General features: G+C 37.6%; 1 protein-coding gene and 1 long non-coding RNA gene across 4 annotated transcripts in view; both read left to right on the top strand.

The window, feature by feature from the left end:
• The first annotated feature begins 3,659 nt into the window (after positions 1-3,659).
• Positions 3,660-18,712, top strand: part of LOC127856267 (mitochondrial inner membrane protein OXA1L-like) — a 43,103-nt gene continuing 28,050 nt past the window's right edge. For 2 of the 3 annotated variants that reach the window (XM_052392374.1, XM_052392376.1), the window contains exons 1-2: positions 12,215-12,304; positions 14,882-15,004. In XM_052392374.1, the coding sequence (XP_052248334.1) occupies positions 12,224-12,304; positions 14,882-15,004 (204 nt within the window). In that variant the 5' untranslated portion in view covers positions 12,215-12,223. Of the gene's footprint in view, positions 3,750-12,214; positions 12,305-14,881; positions 15,005-18,712 lie in introns of those variants that run through there. The other variant, XM_052392375.1, reaches the window with a different exon arrangement.
• Positions 16,611-17,995, top strand: LOC127856271 (uncharacterized). The gene is made up of 3 exons (XR_008037932.1): positions 16,611-16,889; positions 17,210-17,400; positions 17,737-17,995. It is a non-coding gene; the product is annotated as an uncharacterized LOC127856271 (long non-coding RNA).

The raw sequence follows: 18,712 nt of genomic DNA, 5'->3' as shown, positions 1-18,712 counted from the left end.
CCTCTCACTTAGGGGCCGCCCAATTAGTACCTCCAAGGTGTCCAGGTCTAAGTTACCTGACCCTTGTCTAAGTTGGACAATGACCCTCGCCAATTTGGGCCTTATTCCGGAGATCAACATCAACGTTTGTGGGGGATCGAAATTTACCCTTACAAGACCCGGAGACATATTTCGGCTACTCATTTCTAATGGATCACATTACATAAAAAAATTGAAGAAACACAGCACGCACAATAAAAATACGTCTTACAATTTATTTCCAAATTCAATGCAAATATTAATTGCAATAAAACAATTATTTCACCATATACATTACACCAATCCAAACAAAACACTACCCAACCCGCGCTGCTCTAGCTACACCACAGACGGACTTGCTCATAAACCCCGATTTCTCGTACTCTGTTTACATTTTGAACAGCGACGCAAACATTGTAAACATTCAGGTCAGCGAGTGCACTTAAACTACTCCGCACCAATAATCACGCGACCTCAAACGCAGACAAGGTAAATTCCCAGCAGTCAGACCACGTGGTCACCTTGCGACACGTCTAAAAATAGACGGCTAGCGCGTTACACATGTCTAGCATAGACCACTTTACGGTACAATTGGATTGGAAAAATAAAAAAAATAAAAACGATTCGTGGTTAAATTTAATCACAGGGTGCCGACTTTTGCAAAGAATAAGCCTAACCGTTAAAACACGACTGCACTAATCCCACTTCTGACACCATTGAAGGGATTCGAACGGTTAGCTCTTGTGGGTTCTTACATGTATGGCCAATAATCATATATCAGTGGGTAAATAGCAATAAATTGGGCCTGGGGGCAAATACAATGCAATACACTTATACTACCTTGTGCACAAATGAATTCTCTAGTTGTACGTGTGGTCACTGCGCTGTCTGCATCGAAAGAGAGCGTGGTCAGGGAGTGGCGGTCCCAGCAGGCATCAGCTTCCATCTGATTGGTCGCGAGCTCCATCCCTGGCGGCATTGTCCCGTCATCCTAACGTCTCACAAGCCGAGTACCTCTCTGCAGGGGGCGTGGCACCGGATTCACTGGCACTACAACAGTAATCCAGACTTTCGTTAAAGTCTAATACATAATCAGTCTTGCCTAAATATATTGATTATACGGGCAAAAGCCCGCGAAGCGGGCGTTAACCGTTCATACATATGGAAATTTATACCATAAAATAACATAAGAATACCATACAGGGATGCGCCTCAAAAAAATTTGCCACGCGACATATATTTTCGCGATGCTATTTATGACCTTGAACAAATCAAAAACACTTTGACATATGCTAAATCACATGTAAATACATACCTCAGGAATCATAATTGTGTAGCGAATTGCACTTAATATTCTCGCATTATTTGTTTTTCTTCGCAACCGTTCCAGAATTAAGTCATTACTCAATTATCTCCCCTGAATGCTCTTCTTCATTGGGTATAAGCCGAAGACTGGTTCACTACATATAGTGACAGTCTTTACCAAACACAATTTAGGTGAACATAACCCGTCTTTACTATATTGCCGAATCTCAGATTTCTGTCGAATTTATTTGCTTTGATCTTTTCGATATCTTATTGTTATTATTATCCTGACAAATCACAAACGCTTGTTAAAAAATTATTTGTTTTAAACATTATAGTTGGCATCTCTAGATATTCTTCCAGTATTCTCAATAACGACACCCTACTGTTTATTTGTCAGAATTTGTGACGCATTTTTCATTCGCTTTCAGAAAGAAGTTTTACGTGTGCTCATGAGCAATATTCTGGTAAGTTGTCGTTGTTATCCACCAGAAACACATTTATTCACAAAATTTAAAGATATTCCGATCTAACTTTTTAGTCTTTTAGCTTTAATTTTTAACGTATTTACACCTCGTCTGCTCGCACTTTACCGATATCCCGAAAGGTTACATATCACTACAATTAGTTTAGGCCTAAAACCACAAAATCCGATACCGTTGGATTTTCGTACCACAATCTTACGTAAAAAAAATCTTCCAGATTCGAAATCAATAAAAAACAAGACTGATTTCCGTTCTTTTGTGTAATTAATAAATTGGTTGTTACTTGTTAATCCATGATAAATGTTTTATGGCTAGTACAAAACCAGCAATGTTAATTTTGTAAAAGGTAATACAATAACACCACTTTGTAATTTCGTATACGTAAATATTCTTGAAATGTAGGTTGATGACAGTGTTTTAGTTTTACTTATTTTGTAAGTAATATTTTGTGTGCAAATAAATGATGTGAAGTGTTTTGTATCTCCACACAATACCACATAGCTTTTTATATATGTACTGTGTTATGTTTTATTTGAATGTTTAAATAAAAATACATGTATATGGATGATATAACATGATGCATTCTAACATTTGCATTCAAATTGTAACTATAGAGCTAAGTGTATGCAGTTTAGACTGTGATGTTAGAATTGCTACAAAGTGGCTAGTTTTTTACTGGCGACAAAATTTAAACTATTCAACAATAGTTTGCGAAAGAAAATTAGAAACCTGCAAGATACCTGTATTTATTAAATATTTTAATTGCGAAACAAGTATGTTGTTATGCTGTTACACATAATCATACATTGATAATAAATAAGAAGACAATTAGTGGTGTTAACGTTTCCCAACAGTAGAAATCATTCTTCTGATGAAGTCAGTGATATACAGACGAAAGCTCCAGGTATGGCTTTCAATACAAAGTGTTTGTTATTTGACAGTCTAAAACATATTGGATAAAAAAAATCCTGTTAAATTTCTCAATCAAATTTGATTTGACACATCACATGATTTTGATTATGTTAAATCTGTACTGTATGCTAAATGCAACTGCTTTAGCAAGCTGCCAAGTTGAATTGCGACATTTGATGAAACAAACTGTTTCCTGGGTAGGACCAGTACTTAGTGTCTATATGACGTACCATGACGTCGAAAGTCTACAAGACCTACTAGGTATAACGAGTAATGTACTTCGACGTACAATTTTCACCAACCCTTGAGTGTTAGCCAATCAGAAGACACCTTACGTCTGTTGCTTTTAGAGATATTTGACATTGAACATTATTATTATTATTATTATTTATACCGAATTATGCGACTATCGACCGCTAACTCATAAATATTGTGCGTATTTATTAAACATTATTATTTTCATAATTTATACCAAATACGCACAATATGAGTTAGCGGTCGATAGTCACATAATTTGGTATAAATTACCCACTTAAGGGATCAATACAGAGACCTCCCAGTGACTAAGCCAGTAAGCAGACACTCCATCCACTATACCACAGACACCGAACCAGCTATAAATTCCTGTGGCTAGAAAACAAAAAAATATAAGATGCTAGATCTTTAAGCTTGGAACATGTAACTCGTTTGAAGATTGATTTTTTTGGATGCATTACTTAATTATTGCAACAATTATAATATTTGAACACAATCATGTCCATATATTTATAAAAAATACATGGTTGTCAAAAAAACTTAAAAGCTTTTGCCCGTAAATTAGGTAGCACCTATAATCATATTATAATAGATCTCTTATCAAGGCACGTTCGACAACATTAATTTTGCGACCTTCTTAAAAGAAAAAAAGATTTTTTTGTGTCTAGTGATTTTTAACCGCAAACGATTTATATGAACTATACAAATTTCAAGATGGCCTCCACTGTCAAAAAATTAACAATCCTCTCAAAATCATTTTCAAAGAACGCATTCGTAAGATGTTGAATATTATTGATTTATTAAGAATGGCTTTCAATGTATATTCAATGGCATTTTAGCTTGAAATGTAGTACGTATTTTACGAATGTCACGGTTTTTGCATAGTTGACATTCCGATGAAAACCAAAGTCACGCTGCAAATAATGAGAAGTGACATAGCTTTCGGATAGTACATTTCGGATGACAATAATAAGATGCTAATTCACTGCAGATACAATATATCATGATGTCCCATGTATCGCAAGTCGGCTTTGGACCACATTTTTTGAACTCACTAAAGTGTTCTCTTTAATCTGACTCTTATAACAAAATTAAGATTGGTCCAGATATTTGTGCATTGTACATTACATTTACACTTGTGTAGTGTAACAAACAAAACCTTAACTTGCAAAACATCCAAGACATGTTGCCAGCTGTTCTTAATGTTCTCCTTTTCTGGTAATCATATCAGCCAATCAGCGCTAAGGCATCCAAATACTTGGCAGGGGTTTTCCTGCTATTTAAAAAAGGCTGTTAACGGACCCAATCACATATCAAAACTGTTTTTCCCACTTAAGAAGAACAAATTATTTAAAAAATTCATCGAGTGTAAATTTTTTTTTTGTTTAAATTAAATGTTAATTGATAGTGATTCAAGTACACATGTGTTTAGTAACATGCCAAGACCAGCATTTCTGCCCACAATCACCGCAACATGTTCTTAACATGACTCAATCATATATCATTAGGAGATAGCCTAATAAATTAGAATTGTGTCTATCCGGAATCCATGCCAATTTACGTATGCAACATAGTGATATGGAGAATGATTACTATTGCAAAAATCACACATAATTTTTTACTGAGCATAACATGCCTTTTAACAAAAGTGAAAATTATGCGTTAACGATCAAAAAGTTCAATGCTTGGGGTTGTTCCAAACGAACAGATTTAATTTCTTAACAAACTGCTGGCAAATTTTGTTCGTGTCAGAAATGATACTGAATCTATCCTTACCCAAGGTCCTTGAACTCATTATACATAAATATCAAAAGTAAAATGTGTCTAATGTGTTTTTATGCCCCCCTTCGAAGAAGAGGGGGTATATTGCTTTGCACATGTCGGTCGGTCTGTCGGTCGGTCCGTCCACCAGGTAGTTTCTGGATGATAACTCAAGAACGCTTGGGCCTAGGATCATGAAACTTCATAGGTACATTGATAATGACTCGCAGGTGACCCCTATTGATTTTGAGGTCACTAGGTCAAACGTCAAGGTAAAGGTGACCCGAAATAGTAAAATGGTTTCCGGATGATAACTCAAGAACGCTCATGCCTAGGATCATGAAACTTCATAGGTACATTGATCATGACTCGCAGATGACCCCTATTGATTTTCAGGTCACTAGGTCAAAGGTCAAGGTCACGGTGTCCCAAAATAGTAAAATGGTTTCCGGATGATAACTGAAGAACGCTTATGCCTAGGATCATGAAATTTGATAGGTAGATTGATCATGACTCGCAGATGACCCCTATTGATTTTCAGGTCACTAGGTCAATGGTCAAGGTGACGGTGACCCGAAATAGTAAAATGGTTTCCGGATGATATCTCAAGAACGCTTATGGCTAGGATCATGAATTTTCATAGGTACATTGATCATGACTGGCAGATGACCCCTATTGATTTTCAGGTCACTAGGTCAAAGGTCAAGGTCACAGTGACAAAAAACATATTCACACAATTGCTGTCACTACAACGAAGAGCCCATATGGGGGGCATGCATGTTTTACAAACAGCCCTTGTTTTATTCAGCCATCCAATTATAAAGCCCATGATTTCCTCAAGGAGGAATGATGTGTTGGTGTGTGTGGACCTACTTGGTTGTTCTGCTTCATGGCCTTATAGACCCGATCTGAGATGAGGCTGACCTCCGCTGCCGAATCAATCACTGCATCAACCATTACGTCACCAACCTGAACCTTCAAACAAAACTGCGCAGCTGAACCCAACTGGTTGACGCGACCTACTTCCGGTCTACTCTGCTGCTCAGCCGCCTCGGTAACTGACATCGGTATTGACTCATTGTTGGCAACGGACCCGGCGCCCACACGACAACCACACCGGAAATGTTCCAAATCACCAAACACGCACCATATGTCCCGCCTCGCCATCCCGGGATACTCGCCCCAATTTGAACCATACCTGCCTCGCTTCGATCCCTCGGGGCGGACATTTGAATTTTGGTACCCACTACGGTACCCGTTGTTTCGCCGGTTACCGGCGCTCCCTTGGTAAGCATTTGGGCCGGATCCCCTTTCGTAGGCATGTTGGTCCCGATGCCCACGTGGACCGCCGCCACCCGAACCCTCGTGACACCTAACGTGGCGTTGCTTGTTGAACCCCCGGTTCTGGGTGCCGTCTTCATTGGAACCTTCGGCCGCATACTCGCCATACAATCCCTCGTCTTCATCGGAACGGAACACCTGAACCGGTTGTCTGACGCGAGAATCATCGTCCTGGCTCCCACAAGAGTCCGATAATTGCCCCACAGAACCCAGCAGCCGATCGACCACCTGGGTCAATTTGTCGACCGCCGACCCAATTACCGTATCTGGAGAGGGTGCTCTCCTCACGAACACACCTCGACACTTCTCGCTCTCTCTCTTGGCTATCCCTCGTAGCCGCGGCGCAAGCCAACTGAACATGGCTATATATCTTCATCATGTTCATCGCATCCCCCATTGATGTGGGTAATATGCAGGCTTACATGCTTGTCGGCCTCCTTGTCAAGCAAACCGTGACAAAACTTCGTCACTGCATGCTCAGTGGCGTACGCATAGGGTAGATCACGAAATGCCGTTGTTGCCAGTATCAGCACCTGATCGGACCAATCGTCCAGGGACTCGCCTACTTCTTGTTGGACATCCTGAAAACGACCCTGCGCGATGGCTGGGAGCTCCCTGGCACCAAAGCGCTCCTGAAGCCGCTGCATAAGCTAGGCGTAAGGTACCGTCTCCCTTCCTTCGGTCAGTAATGCATAAAAGTCCACCGCGTTACCAGTTAAACACCAACTAAGACAATCACCGCATTCTTCGTCAGACTAATCTTGCATTCTGGCGTAACGCTCAAACTTCCTCTTAAACAACAACCAATTGCTGCACCCATCAAATAGCAGGCTATTTGGCAGCTTGGTCAAAACATCCCGATCACGCTGGGTCGGGGGTTTATTGGGACTGGAGGGCTTATCTGAACGGGGATACTGTTGGGTAAGGCAACGGTTGGGTCGTTTGGTGCAATTGTATTACCTAATATGGGTAAATTGCTGGCTGCTATAAGATTACCTACCACTGGTAGGGTGCTTTGCACGGGAACACTACTCACAACGGTTGGGTTATTAGGCATTGAGAAGCCACTTACAACAGGTTGGTTGTTATACAATGAAACGCCACTTACAACAGGTTGGTTGCTACGCAGTGAGACGCCACTTGCAACAGGTTGGCTGTTATACAATGAGACGCCACTTACAATAGGTTGGTTGCTAGGCAGTGAGACGCCACTTGCAACAGGTTGGTTGTTATACAACGGGACGCCACTTACAACAGGTTGGTTGCTAGGCAGTGAGACGCCACTTGCAACAGGTTGGCTGTTAGGCATGGTGAAATGGGTTGGACATGGACGCGTTATAGGAGCAGGGAGGCTTCTTGTGGCCCGAAAGTGTCCCAAATATTCTGCAGACATCTCTCTAAGTAATGTTGGCATGTCGTGATCTGCCGTGCGCCAGGGATTATGCACTGGAAGGGCCATGGAAGAGGCCTCTGAAACAACCGAACGACAAGGGCTACTTCGCCTAGGTCGCTCGATTGCCCTATCCGCCCTCTTCCGGGGAAATGCTAATGACTGGGGCGGGATGGGGACGCTTGATGCGACATCAGACGGTATCTGCGTGCCTGTCACCACCACAGGATCTTGCTGAAACAACAGATGCTTCGGGAACAAAGGCTTTGCAAACTGGGGAAGGAAATCGCTCCATATCCCCGGGATCTCCTCCCATCGAGTAATGTCCGCCTCTAAATCTGATATCTGAGAGGCTAGCTCTGCCTTCATCTGGTCCTGGTTTAGGTATGGCGCGCTTTCAAACATTGGCTCAGGGGCCCTGGACCTACTTGGTTGTTCTTCTTCCGTTCCACTGGCTTGGGACGCCGCTGCAAGCATCGGATTTTCTGCAAAATCCAGCTGGTCTAACTCCCTCTCACTTAGGGGCCGCCCAATTAGTACCTCCAAGGTGTCCAGGTCTAAGTTACCTGACCCTTGTCTAAGTTGGACAATGACCCTCGCCAATTTGGGCCTTATTCCGGAGATCAACATCAACGTTTGTGGGGGATCGAAATTTACCCTTACAAGACCCGGAGACATATTTCGGCTACTCATTTCTAATGGATCACATTACATAAAAAAATTGAAGAAACACAGCACGCACAATAAAAATACGTCTTACAATTTATTTCCAAATTCAATGCAAATATTAATTGCAATAAAACAATTATTTCACCATATACATTACACCAATCCAAACAAAACACTACCCAACCCGCGCTGCTCTAGCTACACCACAGACGGACTTGCTCATAAACCCCGATTTCTCGTACTCTGTTTACATTTTGAACAGCGACGCAAACATTGTAAACATTCAGGTCAGCGAGTGCACTTAAACTACTCCGCACCAATAATCACGCGACCTCAAACGCAGACAAGGTAAATTCCCAGCAGTCAGACCACGTGGTCACCTTGCGACACGTCTAAAAATAGACGGCTAGCGCGTTACACATGTCTAGCATAGACCACTTTACGGTACAATTGGATTGGAAAAATAAAAAAAATAAAAACGATTCGTGGTTAAATTTAAACACAGGGTGCCGACTTTTGCAAAGAATAAGCCTAACCGTTAAAACACGACTGCACTAATCCCACTTCTGACACCATTGAAGGGATTCGAACGGTTAGCTCTTGTGGGTTCTTACATGTATGGCCAATAATCATATATCAGTGGGTAAATAGCAATAAATTGGGCCTGGGGGCAAATACAATGCAATACACTTATACTACCTTGTGCACAAATGAATTCTCTAGTTGTACGTGTGGTCACTGCGCTGTCTGCATCGAAAGAGAGCGTGGTCAGGGAGTGGCGGTCCCAGCAGGCATCAGCTTCCATCTGATTGGTCGCGAGCTCCATCCCTGGCGGCATTGTCCCGTCATCCTAACGTCTCACAAGCCGAGTACCTCTCTGCAGGGGGCGTGGCACCGGATTCACTGGCACTACAACAGTAATCCAGACTTTCGTTAAAGTCTAATACATAATCAGTCTTGCCTAAATATATTGATTATACGGGCAAAAGCCCGCGAAGCGGGCGTTAACCGTTCATACATATGGAAATTTATACCATAAAATAACATAAGAATACCATACAGGGATGCGCCTCAAAAAAATTTGCCACGCGACATATATTTTCGCGATGCTATTTATGACCTTGAACAAATCAAAAACACTTTGACATATGCTAAATCACATGTAAATACATACCTCAGGAATCATAATTGTGTAGCGAATTGCACTTAATATTCTCGCATTATTTGTTTTTCTTCGCAACCGTTCCAGAATTAAGTCATTACTCAATTATCTCCCCTGAATGCTCTTCTTCATTGGGTATAAGCCGAAGACTGGTTCACTACATATAGTGACAGTCTTTACCAAACACAATTTAGGTGAACATAACCCGTCTTTACTATATTGCCGAATCTCAGATTTCTGTCGAATTTATTTGCTTTGATCTTTTCGATATCTTATTGTTATTATTATCCTGACAAATCACAAACGCTTGTTAAAAAATTATTTGTTTTAAACATTATAGTTGGCATCTCTAGATATTCTTCCAGTATTCTCAATAACGACACCCTACTGTTTATTTGTCAGAATTTGTGACGCATTTTTCATTCGCTTTCAGAAAGAAGTTTTACGTGTGCTCATGAGCAATATTCTGGTAAGTTGTCGTTGTTATCCACCAGAAACACATTTATTCACAAAATTTAAAGATATTCCGATCTAACTTTTTAGTCTTTTAGCTTTAATTTTTAACGTATTTACACCTCGTCTGCTCGCACTTTACCGATATCCCGAAAGGTTACATATCACTACAATTAGTTTAGGCCTAAAACCACAAAATCCGATACCGTTGGATTTTCGTACCACAATCTTACGTAAAAAAAATCTTCCAGATTCGAAATCAATAAAAAACAAGACATTTATAAATTGTCTGCATTATTGATCAAATTTTAAGATATTTGTTGGTTTTCCGTTTTTAGAAGCTGTTCTGCCAAGGCAAGAGCTGGGCATCATACAAGCCATTCTATCCAGCAAAACTGACAGTTTTGGTTTACAGAAATCAACAAAGGAGGGATTCCCGAACTTTCAAAATTTCCAAAGCTATACACACAGTTATTATCTGTGGTGATCTTTATTGGTTCTGTTTGTTTACTTGGATGGAACATGTGTGAACTTTTATAGAACTTTGAAAAGTCTATATATGTCTATCTATAAACAAAAATCAGCTATGGTATAATAAGATCAGATGTGCAAACAATGTCAAAGGGTTGTTAAATTAACAATTTGAAGGCAATTATGCGGAAAAAAATATGAAAGTTCCCATGCAAATTTTGTCTGTATATCGACAAGTGTCTGCCGATAATTGTCAAACTAGTAATACAAAACTTACCACAAGTATGTAAAAGCACTAAGTACCTGTGATCATTTTTAGTAAGATAGTGTAATTCTAAACAGTAGCAAATAGCTTGTTTAGTAAATGCATAATGCAATTAATATGATTTCCGTTCTTTTGTGTAATTAATAAATTGGTTGTTACTTGTTAATCCATGATAAATGTTTTATGGCTAGTACAAAACCAGCAATGTTAATTTTGTAAAAGGTAATACAATAACACCACTTTGTAATTTCGTATACGTAAATATTCTTGAAATGTAGGTTGATGACAGTGTTTTAGTTTTACTTATTTTGTAAGTAATATTTTGTGTGCAAATAAATGATGTGAAGTGTTTTGTATCTCCACACAATACCACATAGCTTTTTATATATGTACTGTGTTATGTTTTATTTGAATGTTTAAATAAAAATACATGTATATGGATGATATAACATGATGCATTCTAACATTTGCATTCAAATTGTAACTATAGAGCTAAGTGTATGCAGTTTAGACTGTGATGTTAGAATTGCTACAAAGTGGCTAGTTTTTTACTGGCGACAAAATTTAAACTATTCAACAATAGTTTGCGAAAGAAAATTAGAAACCTGCAAGATACCTGTATTTATTAAATATTTTAATTGCGAAACAAGTATGTTGTTATGCTGTTACACATAATCATACATTGATAATAAATAAGAAGACAATTAGTGGTGTTAACGTTTCCCAACAGTAGAAATCATTCTTCTGATGAAGTCAGTGATATACAGACGAAAGCTCCAGGTATGGCTTTCAATACAAAGTGTTTGTTATTTGACAGTCTAAAACATATTGGATTAAAAAAATCCTGTTAAATTTCTCAATCAAATTTGATTTGACACATCACATGATTTTGATTATGTTAAATCTGTACTGTATGCTAAATGCAACTGCTTTAGCAAGCTGCCAAGTTGAATTGCGACATTTGATGAAACAAACTGTTTCCTGGGTAGGACCAGTACTTAGTGTCTATATGACGTACCATGACGTCGAAAGTCTACAAGACCTACTAGGTATAACGAGTAATGTACTTCGACGTACAATTTTCACCAACCCTTGAGTGTTAGCCAATCAGAAGACACCTTACGTCTGTTGCTTTTAGAGATATTTGACATTGAACATTATTATTATTATTATTATTTATACCGAATTATGCGACTATCGACCGCTAACTCATAAATATTGTGCGTATTTATTAAACATTATTATTTTCATAATTTATACCAAATACGCACAATATGAGTTAGCGGTCGATAGTCACATAATTTGGTATAAATTACCCACTTAAGGGATCAATACAGAGACCTCCCAGTGACTAAGCCAGTAAGCAGACACTCCATCCACTATACCACAGACACCGAACCAGCTATAAATTCCTGTGGCTAGAAAACAAAAAAATATAAGATGCTAGATCTTTAAGCTTGGAACATGTAACTCGTTTGAAGATTGATTTTTTTGGATGCATTACTTAATTATTGCAACAATTATAATATTTGAACACAATCATGTCCATATATTTATAAAAAATACATGGTTGTCAAAAAAACTTAAAAGCTTTTGCCCGTAAATTAGGTAGCACCTATAATCATATTATAATAGATCTCTTATCAAGGCACGTTCGACAACATTAATTTTGCGACCTTCTTAAAAGAAAAAAAGATTTTTTTGTGTCTAGTGATTTTTAACCGCAAACGATTTATATGAACTATACAAATTTCAAGATGGCCTCCACTGTCAAAAAATTAACAATCCTCTCAAAATCATTTTCAAAGAACGCATTCGTAAGATGTTGAATATTATTGATTTATTAAGAATGGCTTTCAATGTATATTCAATGGCATTTTAGCTTGAAATGTAGTACGTATTTTACGAATGTCACGGTTTTTGCATAGTTGACATTCCGATGAAAACCAAAGTCACGCTGCAAATAATGAGAAGTGACATAGCTTTCGGATAGTACATTTCGGATGACAATAATAAGATGCTAATTCACTGCAGATACAATATATCATGATGTCCCATGTATCGCAAGTCGGCTTTGGACCACATTTTTTGAACTCACTAAAGTGTTCTCTTTAATCTGACTCTTATAACAAAATTAAGATTGGTCCAGATATTTGTGCATTGTACATTACATTTACACTTGTGTAGTGTAACAAACAAAACCTTAACTTGCAAAACATCCAAGACATGTTGCCAGCTGTTCTTAATGTTCTCCTTTTCTGGTAATCATATCAGCCAATCAGCGCTAAGGCATCCAAATACTTGGCAGGGGTTTTCCTGCTATTTAAAAAAGGCTGTTAACGGACCCAATCACATATCAAAACTGTTTTTCCCACTTAAGAAGAACAAATTATTTAAAAAATTCATCGAGTGTAAATTTTTTTTTTGTTTAAATTAAATGTTAATTGATAGTGATTCAAGTACACATGTGTTTAGTAACATGCCAAGACCAGCATTTCTGCCCACAATCACCGCAACATGTTCTTAACATGACTCAATCATATATCATTAGGAGATAGCCTAATAAATTAGAATTGTGTCTATCCGGAATCCATGCCAATTTACGTATGCAACATAGTGATATGGAGAATGATTACTATTGCAAAAATCACACATAATTTTTTACTGAGCATAACATGCCTTTTAACAAAAGTGAAAATTATGCGTTAACGATCAAAAAGTTCAATGCTTGGGGTTGTTCCAAACGAACAGATTTAATTTCTTAACAAACTGCTGGCAAATTTTGTTCGTGTCAGAAATGATACTGAATCTATCCTTACCCAAGGTCCTTGAACTCATTATACATAAATATCAAAAGTACAATGTGTCTAATGTGTTTTTATGCCCCCCTTCGAAGAAGAGGGGGTATATTGCTTTGCACATGTCGGTCGGTCTGTCGGTCGGTCCGTCCACCAGGTAGTTTCTGGATGATAACTCAAGAACGCTTGGGCCTAGGATCATGAAACTTCATAGGTACATTGATAATGACTCGCAGGTGACCCCTATTGATTTTGAGGTCACTAGGTCAAACGTCAAGGTAAAGGTGACCCGAAATAGTAAAATGGTTTCCGGATGATAACTCAAGAACGCTCATGCCTAGGATCATGAAACTTCATAGGTACATTGATCATGACTCGCAGATGACCCCTATTGATTTTCAGGTCACTAGGTCAAAGGTCAAGGTCACGGTGTCCCAAAATAGTAAAATGGTTTCCGGATGATAACTGAAGAACGCTTATGCCTAGGATCATGAAATTTGATAGGTAGATTGATCATGACTCGCAGATGACCCCTATTGATTTTCAGGTCACTAGGTCAATGGTCAAGGTGACGGTGACCCGAAATAGTAAAATGGTTTCCGGATGATATCTCAAGAACGCTTATGGCTAGGATCATGAATTTTCATAGGTACATTGATCATGACTGGCAGATGACCCCTATTGATTTTCAGGTCACTAGGTCAAAGGTCAAGGTCACAGTGACAAAAAACATATTCACACAATTGCTGTCACTACAACGAAGAGCCCATATGGGGGGCATGCATGTTTTACAAACAGCCCTTGTTTTATTCAGCCATCCAATTATAAAGCCCATGATTTCCTCAAGGAGGAATGATGTGTTGGTGTGTGTGAAGTCTTATGTTTGCATGCTTTAAATCATTGCAGAAGATTTGCCTGAAATTCATGAGAATTGTGTATGTGTGGCAAGATTTACTTAATGTTGCCTGAACAATAAAAGTTGTTAAAACTTGCCAATGCTTTTACATGCATTTGAAAATACTATCCTGGTAGGAGTGGCATATAGCAGTCTAGTCTGTCTGTCTGTCTGTTGGGCATTCCCTTTTCCTGAGAGTGTTTTACAAAACGCTGTCAGATATTTAGCTGATTTTTGGTTTGTAAGTTTGCCTACATACCCTACACAACACGGTGAATGCAGTTTTCCATAGGCTTTTTACGTAAGTCTCTCAGATATTGAGCTGATTTTTGGTATGTGAGTCTACCTACATGAGTTTGACATACAGATGAAGTATGATATTCACTCGGTCCATTGAAGTTTTGCCTCTATGCTTATCCATTAACATATATATATATATATATATGCATGAATGGCCTATATTGCAATCTTGATTTATTGCAATCACGATTTGTAGATCCTCGAAACAATGGAACTGTAGGGTGAATTTTTTAATAATCTGATGTAGCAACATACGGCACTGTTAATTATTTTACAGATAACGTGATTGTTGTTTAAAACGTGATTTATGTGTAATAAATAAAGCAAAAATCATATAACTTCGTACACCATGCAGAATCTTTTGAACATGCAATGACAATTGATTTTGTGTCTATTTACAGGTTTGTTCGAGACATTTACATTACAGATGCGAAAAGAACTTATCATGGCAGCGTCACTTCCTACACAAAGCAAGACCACAGCACACAATATTCTTGTTGTCAGCAAGATTAGCAAGTACAAATGTAAGTGACAATACAGTCTTTCAACATTCTTCAAAAACAATCTACCTTTTGTCTACCATTCACCTTCAAGGGACTTTCAATAGCTCTAACATTATTTGTTTCCTTTCAACTTAATAAATATCCCCACAAATCTAGCCACCTCACAATTTTTGTGAAGCAGCTGTTGGCCTGTGAATTAGCTAACGTGAAAAATTGATACACAAATTTCTCCAAATTGGTGAAAAAACCAATGAATAAAAAAATGATTGGCAAAATCTCAACATTGTAAAATTCATTTTTTTTGTGAATTCCTATATAAAAGCTCCTTTAAATAATGGTGTCTGGACACTTTCTTTTTTCAAATTACAACATACATTCATATCTAATGATGTCTTAGCTGAGTTAAAAAATGGTTCTGGTTCAAGACATAACCCACCCTTGTCAAAAAATAACCCACTTTCATACCAAAACACACTTAAACCAACATAAAACTGTGTTTTTTCGGAGTTTTTCTTAGCGGAAGTTGGTTTTTGCTAATAAAAGTGAGTTTTATGTGCGCTAAACTGTGCTTAACTGAGTTTAAAGTTGGTTATTTTAAGAAGATGTGTGTTTAAGCGAGTTTTTTTCTGTAAGAAGTCGGTTTTTTGTGTGTCAAAAGTGAGCCTTTTTATTTATGAGTTGGTTTATGTGTGTTTAAGTGTGTCTTTTTGTTTTATAAGCGAGTCTTTTACAACAGAAGTTGTTCTTTTTTTAAACAGAAGTGGGTTTAAGCGAGTTTAACTTGGTCCTTTTGTAAATAAGTTGAGAGCTGCAACGAGGCTTAAAGACTCACTTTAACACACTTTTCAACAAGTTGGTCTTTTGTTTATTAATATAACTCATCAATGAAACAATAATTCTTCAACTGGGTCTTTGTTTGATGTTTATAGCCATAAATAAAACAAGTCAATTGTAAAGGGGCTTTTTTTTACAGCTTGTTTGCCATTGTCCCTATTGTACATTTGTGTGATCCCCATAATTTTTAGGGAAAATTGGATGAAAATGGCTCTTTCAAAACATCACAGGTTCACAGATGGACAACAAGTATCACTGACAAAAACTATAACAATGGTCAAGCTTAGTTTTATACATGGAAATGAAAGAGTTTGTGTTTCACTTTGAATTTTTATCTTTATGTTTGTTTTTATTATAAACAATATCTTATGATTGTTTTATGTCTTTATTTTTTATTTTTTTTTAACAATCTCATATGATTTATCTCATATGATTGTTTATATTTGTTTAAAACAGTATTTACTTGTTAAATCTGCATATTTAAATAATTATGGTATTGGAAACATTATTTTGGAAATAATCTATTTATTTTTGTACATAAGTTATGCAAGATTTTGATATTTGCATATGATACCATCATATCCATTTTCTTAATTTGCAATAAAATAATAAAATGCCAAACATGCTAAATGAACCCTTATTTCACACCACTAACAATAAACAGATAACAATCTGTCAGGCATTCAGAGCTAAACAGGGTACTGCTTATCTAGGGGCAGATAAGGCTACTGATGGGGTTTGCCTAGAGATAAAGCTGTGTGGAATAAGATATAAGGCTTTTGATTGGCTATTGCACTGAGGAAGTTATCTTTTTGAAAACAACAACTTTTGAAAAACAAGCTGGTGTCAGCAATTGAATATTGAGCTAAATTTAATTCAGCAACATTAATATAAAGAAGTGAAAGACTTATAATGGTAGTGTAAAATGTCTTGAAATTCTGTCAGCATGAAGTATTGTGTGATGAAAACAATGTGTTTTTTACTGCAATGTGGAAATCAATAATAAGTTGGTTGGAAAGGGGGTTGAACTGCCTGTTGTTGTTTTTGGAATACTGAAGAACAGTTTTAACAGGTTTGTATTGTCATTTCTTCACCCCTTTTTTATTTAGTTTATTGAATTAATTATGATAATTATCATATTTATGTATTGTCACTGGGAAATGTAAATGGATAAGTTATTGTATTGCAATTTAAAGGATAAACAACACATTTTGAAGCAAAAATAGATAAACTTACACATGAAAAAGTGTAAATGTTGTGTACAGTGAATAATTATGGTTGTGTTTCATGGTTATTGTCATCTAAAATTTTATTTATATCTATTTCTGGTTATTACTGAACGGATTTCTTTCCCTCATACTTAATTAGAACTTATATATTTTAATTTTGAAGGTTAAACTCTTGCCACAAGGCAAAATTGACATCGATGGGAAGATCCTTTGGAAAGAATGTGCATCATCGCCTGCCTGATGTATGGACTTTTAAACCTGGTTTTTACCCTGCACAAGCTGGCAAACTTGAGGGGAACAAGAGTGGGAAAACCTCGCCCTGTCCTTGACCAAGAAAGCTCGATTTGTTGAGAGGTAAACTATACAGGTTATTGCATTTACAATGCCACCAGACCACACAGCCAAATGAGACCACGCATCTCGGTACATTTTCAAACTGCATTTTCTACCAAACGCAATTTCTTTTAATAATTGATGAAAAGTGCTAAGTCACATGTGATCACGGGATTAAAATTTCAAAAATAAACAAACAAAAACAACAAGCAAATAACTTAAATTGATTATTATTAAAGCAACAAGATTACCATAACAGCAATATTTCATAGTTAAGTGGAACGAAAACATAACCAATCAACATGTTTGAAGAATGCCTTGCCCTTTTGAAAGTGATATGGTATTAATCCTTTGCAGATCAACTGGCATAAGAGATGCTCAAGAGGAGAAGGACACAAGCAGCATCAATGGTACAACTACATGTCGCTCCAGCGCCCGCTTTCCAGGTCGCTACCAGCTGCTTTCCAGGTCCCTCCACCCGCCAAGATCAGGTCTAGGTCCCTGCACTGGCTGCTTTCCAGGTCCCCTAGCGGTCAAGGTCTCTCCAGTAGCTGCTGTGCAGGTCCCAACACCGTATGCCGTCAAGGTCCCTCCATAAGCTGAAATCCAGGTTCCTCATTCCATTGCGGTTCAGGTACCTCCAACAGCTGAGATCCAGGTCTCTGCAGCAGCTGCGGTCTAAATACTCCATCCGCAGTGGTCCATTGCGGTCAACCTTTTGCTTTAAAATCTTCCATAAATGTCTATTATTGTATAATGTATTGTAAAAATATTCTGTTTGTATTAATTTGCGGTGTACTATTTTTGTCATATAAACATAATTTTGTACACATTGTGTTTTTTTCCCTTTTAACCACATGGGGCTTATAATGAACTGTTGTAATTGCTTCACAAAAACCATTTTTTCTAGAACATATCAGTCCAAAATTATTTTTTTTCACACTGCAAAATCCCACAAAAGGCTCACAAAAAACCTACTTTCTTAAAAAAACTCACTAAAACACTGTTAAAACTGACAAAAATCAACTTACCCAAACCCACAAATTGCTTTTGTTTTTTTCACAGATAAAATACTGTTAATAACTAGGTTTAAAGCGAGTTAAAAGCATGTTTTCACTTTGAAAAAAACTAACAAAGGCGTGCTTTCAGCTCACTTTTCGCTCACTTAAAAACCGTGTTTAGCCTGCTTATAGCTCACATAAAAAAAACACTTTTTACCCACTTAAAACCAACTCCACAGACAGAAGTTGGTCTAAGCATGTTTAAAAAACCCCAAAAAACCAACTTGTAGAAAATCATACTCACTTTAAACCCACTTAAGATGGTTAAAAAA

Source organism: Dreissena polymorpha, chromosome 13 (assembly GCF_020536995.1).
Source record: "Dreissena polymorpha isolate Duluth1 chromosome 13, UMN_Dpol_1.0, whole genome shotgun sequence".
NCBI classification, from domain to species: Eukaryota; Metazoa; Mollusca; class Bivalvia; order Myida; family Dreissenidae; genus Dreissena; species Dreissena polymorpha.
Note: the sequence above shows the minus strand (reverse complement) of the source record. Positions and strands in the feature narration are given on the sequence as shown.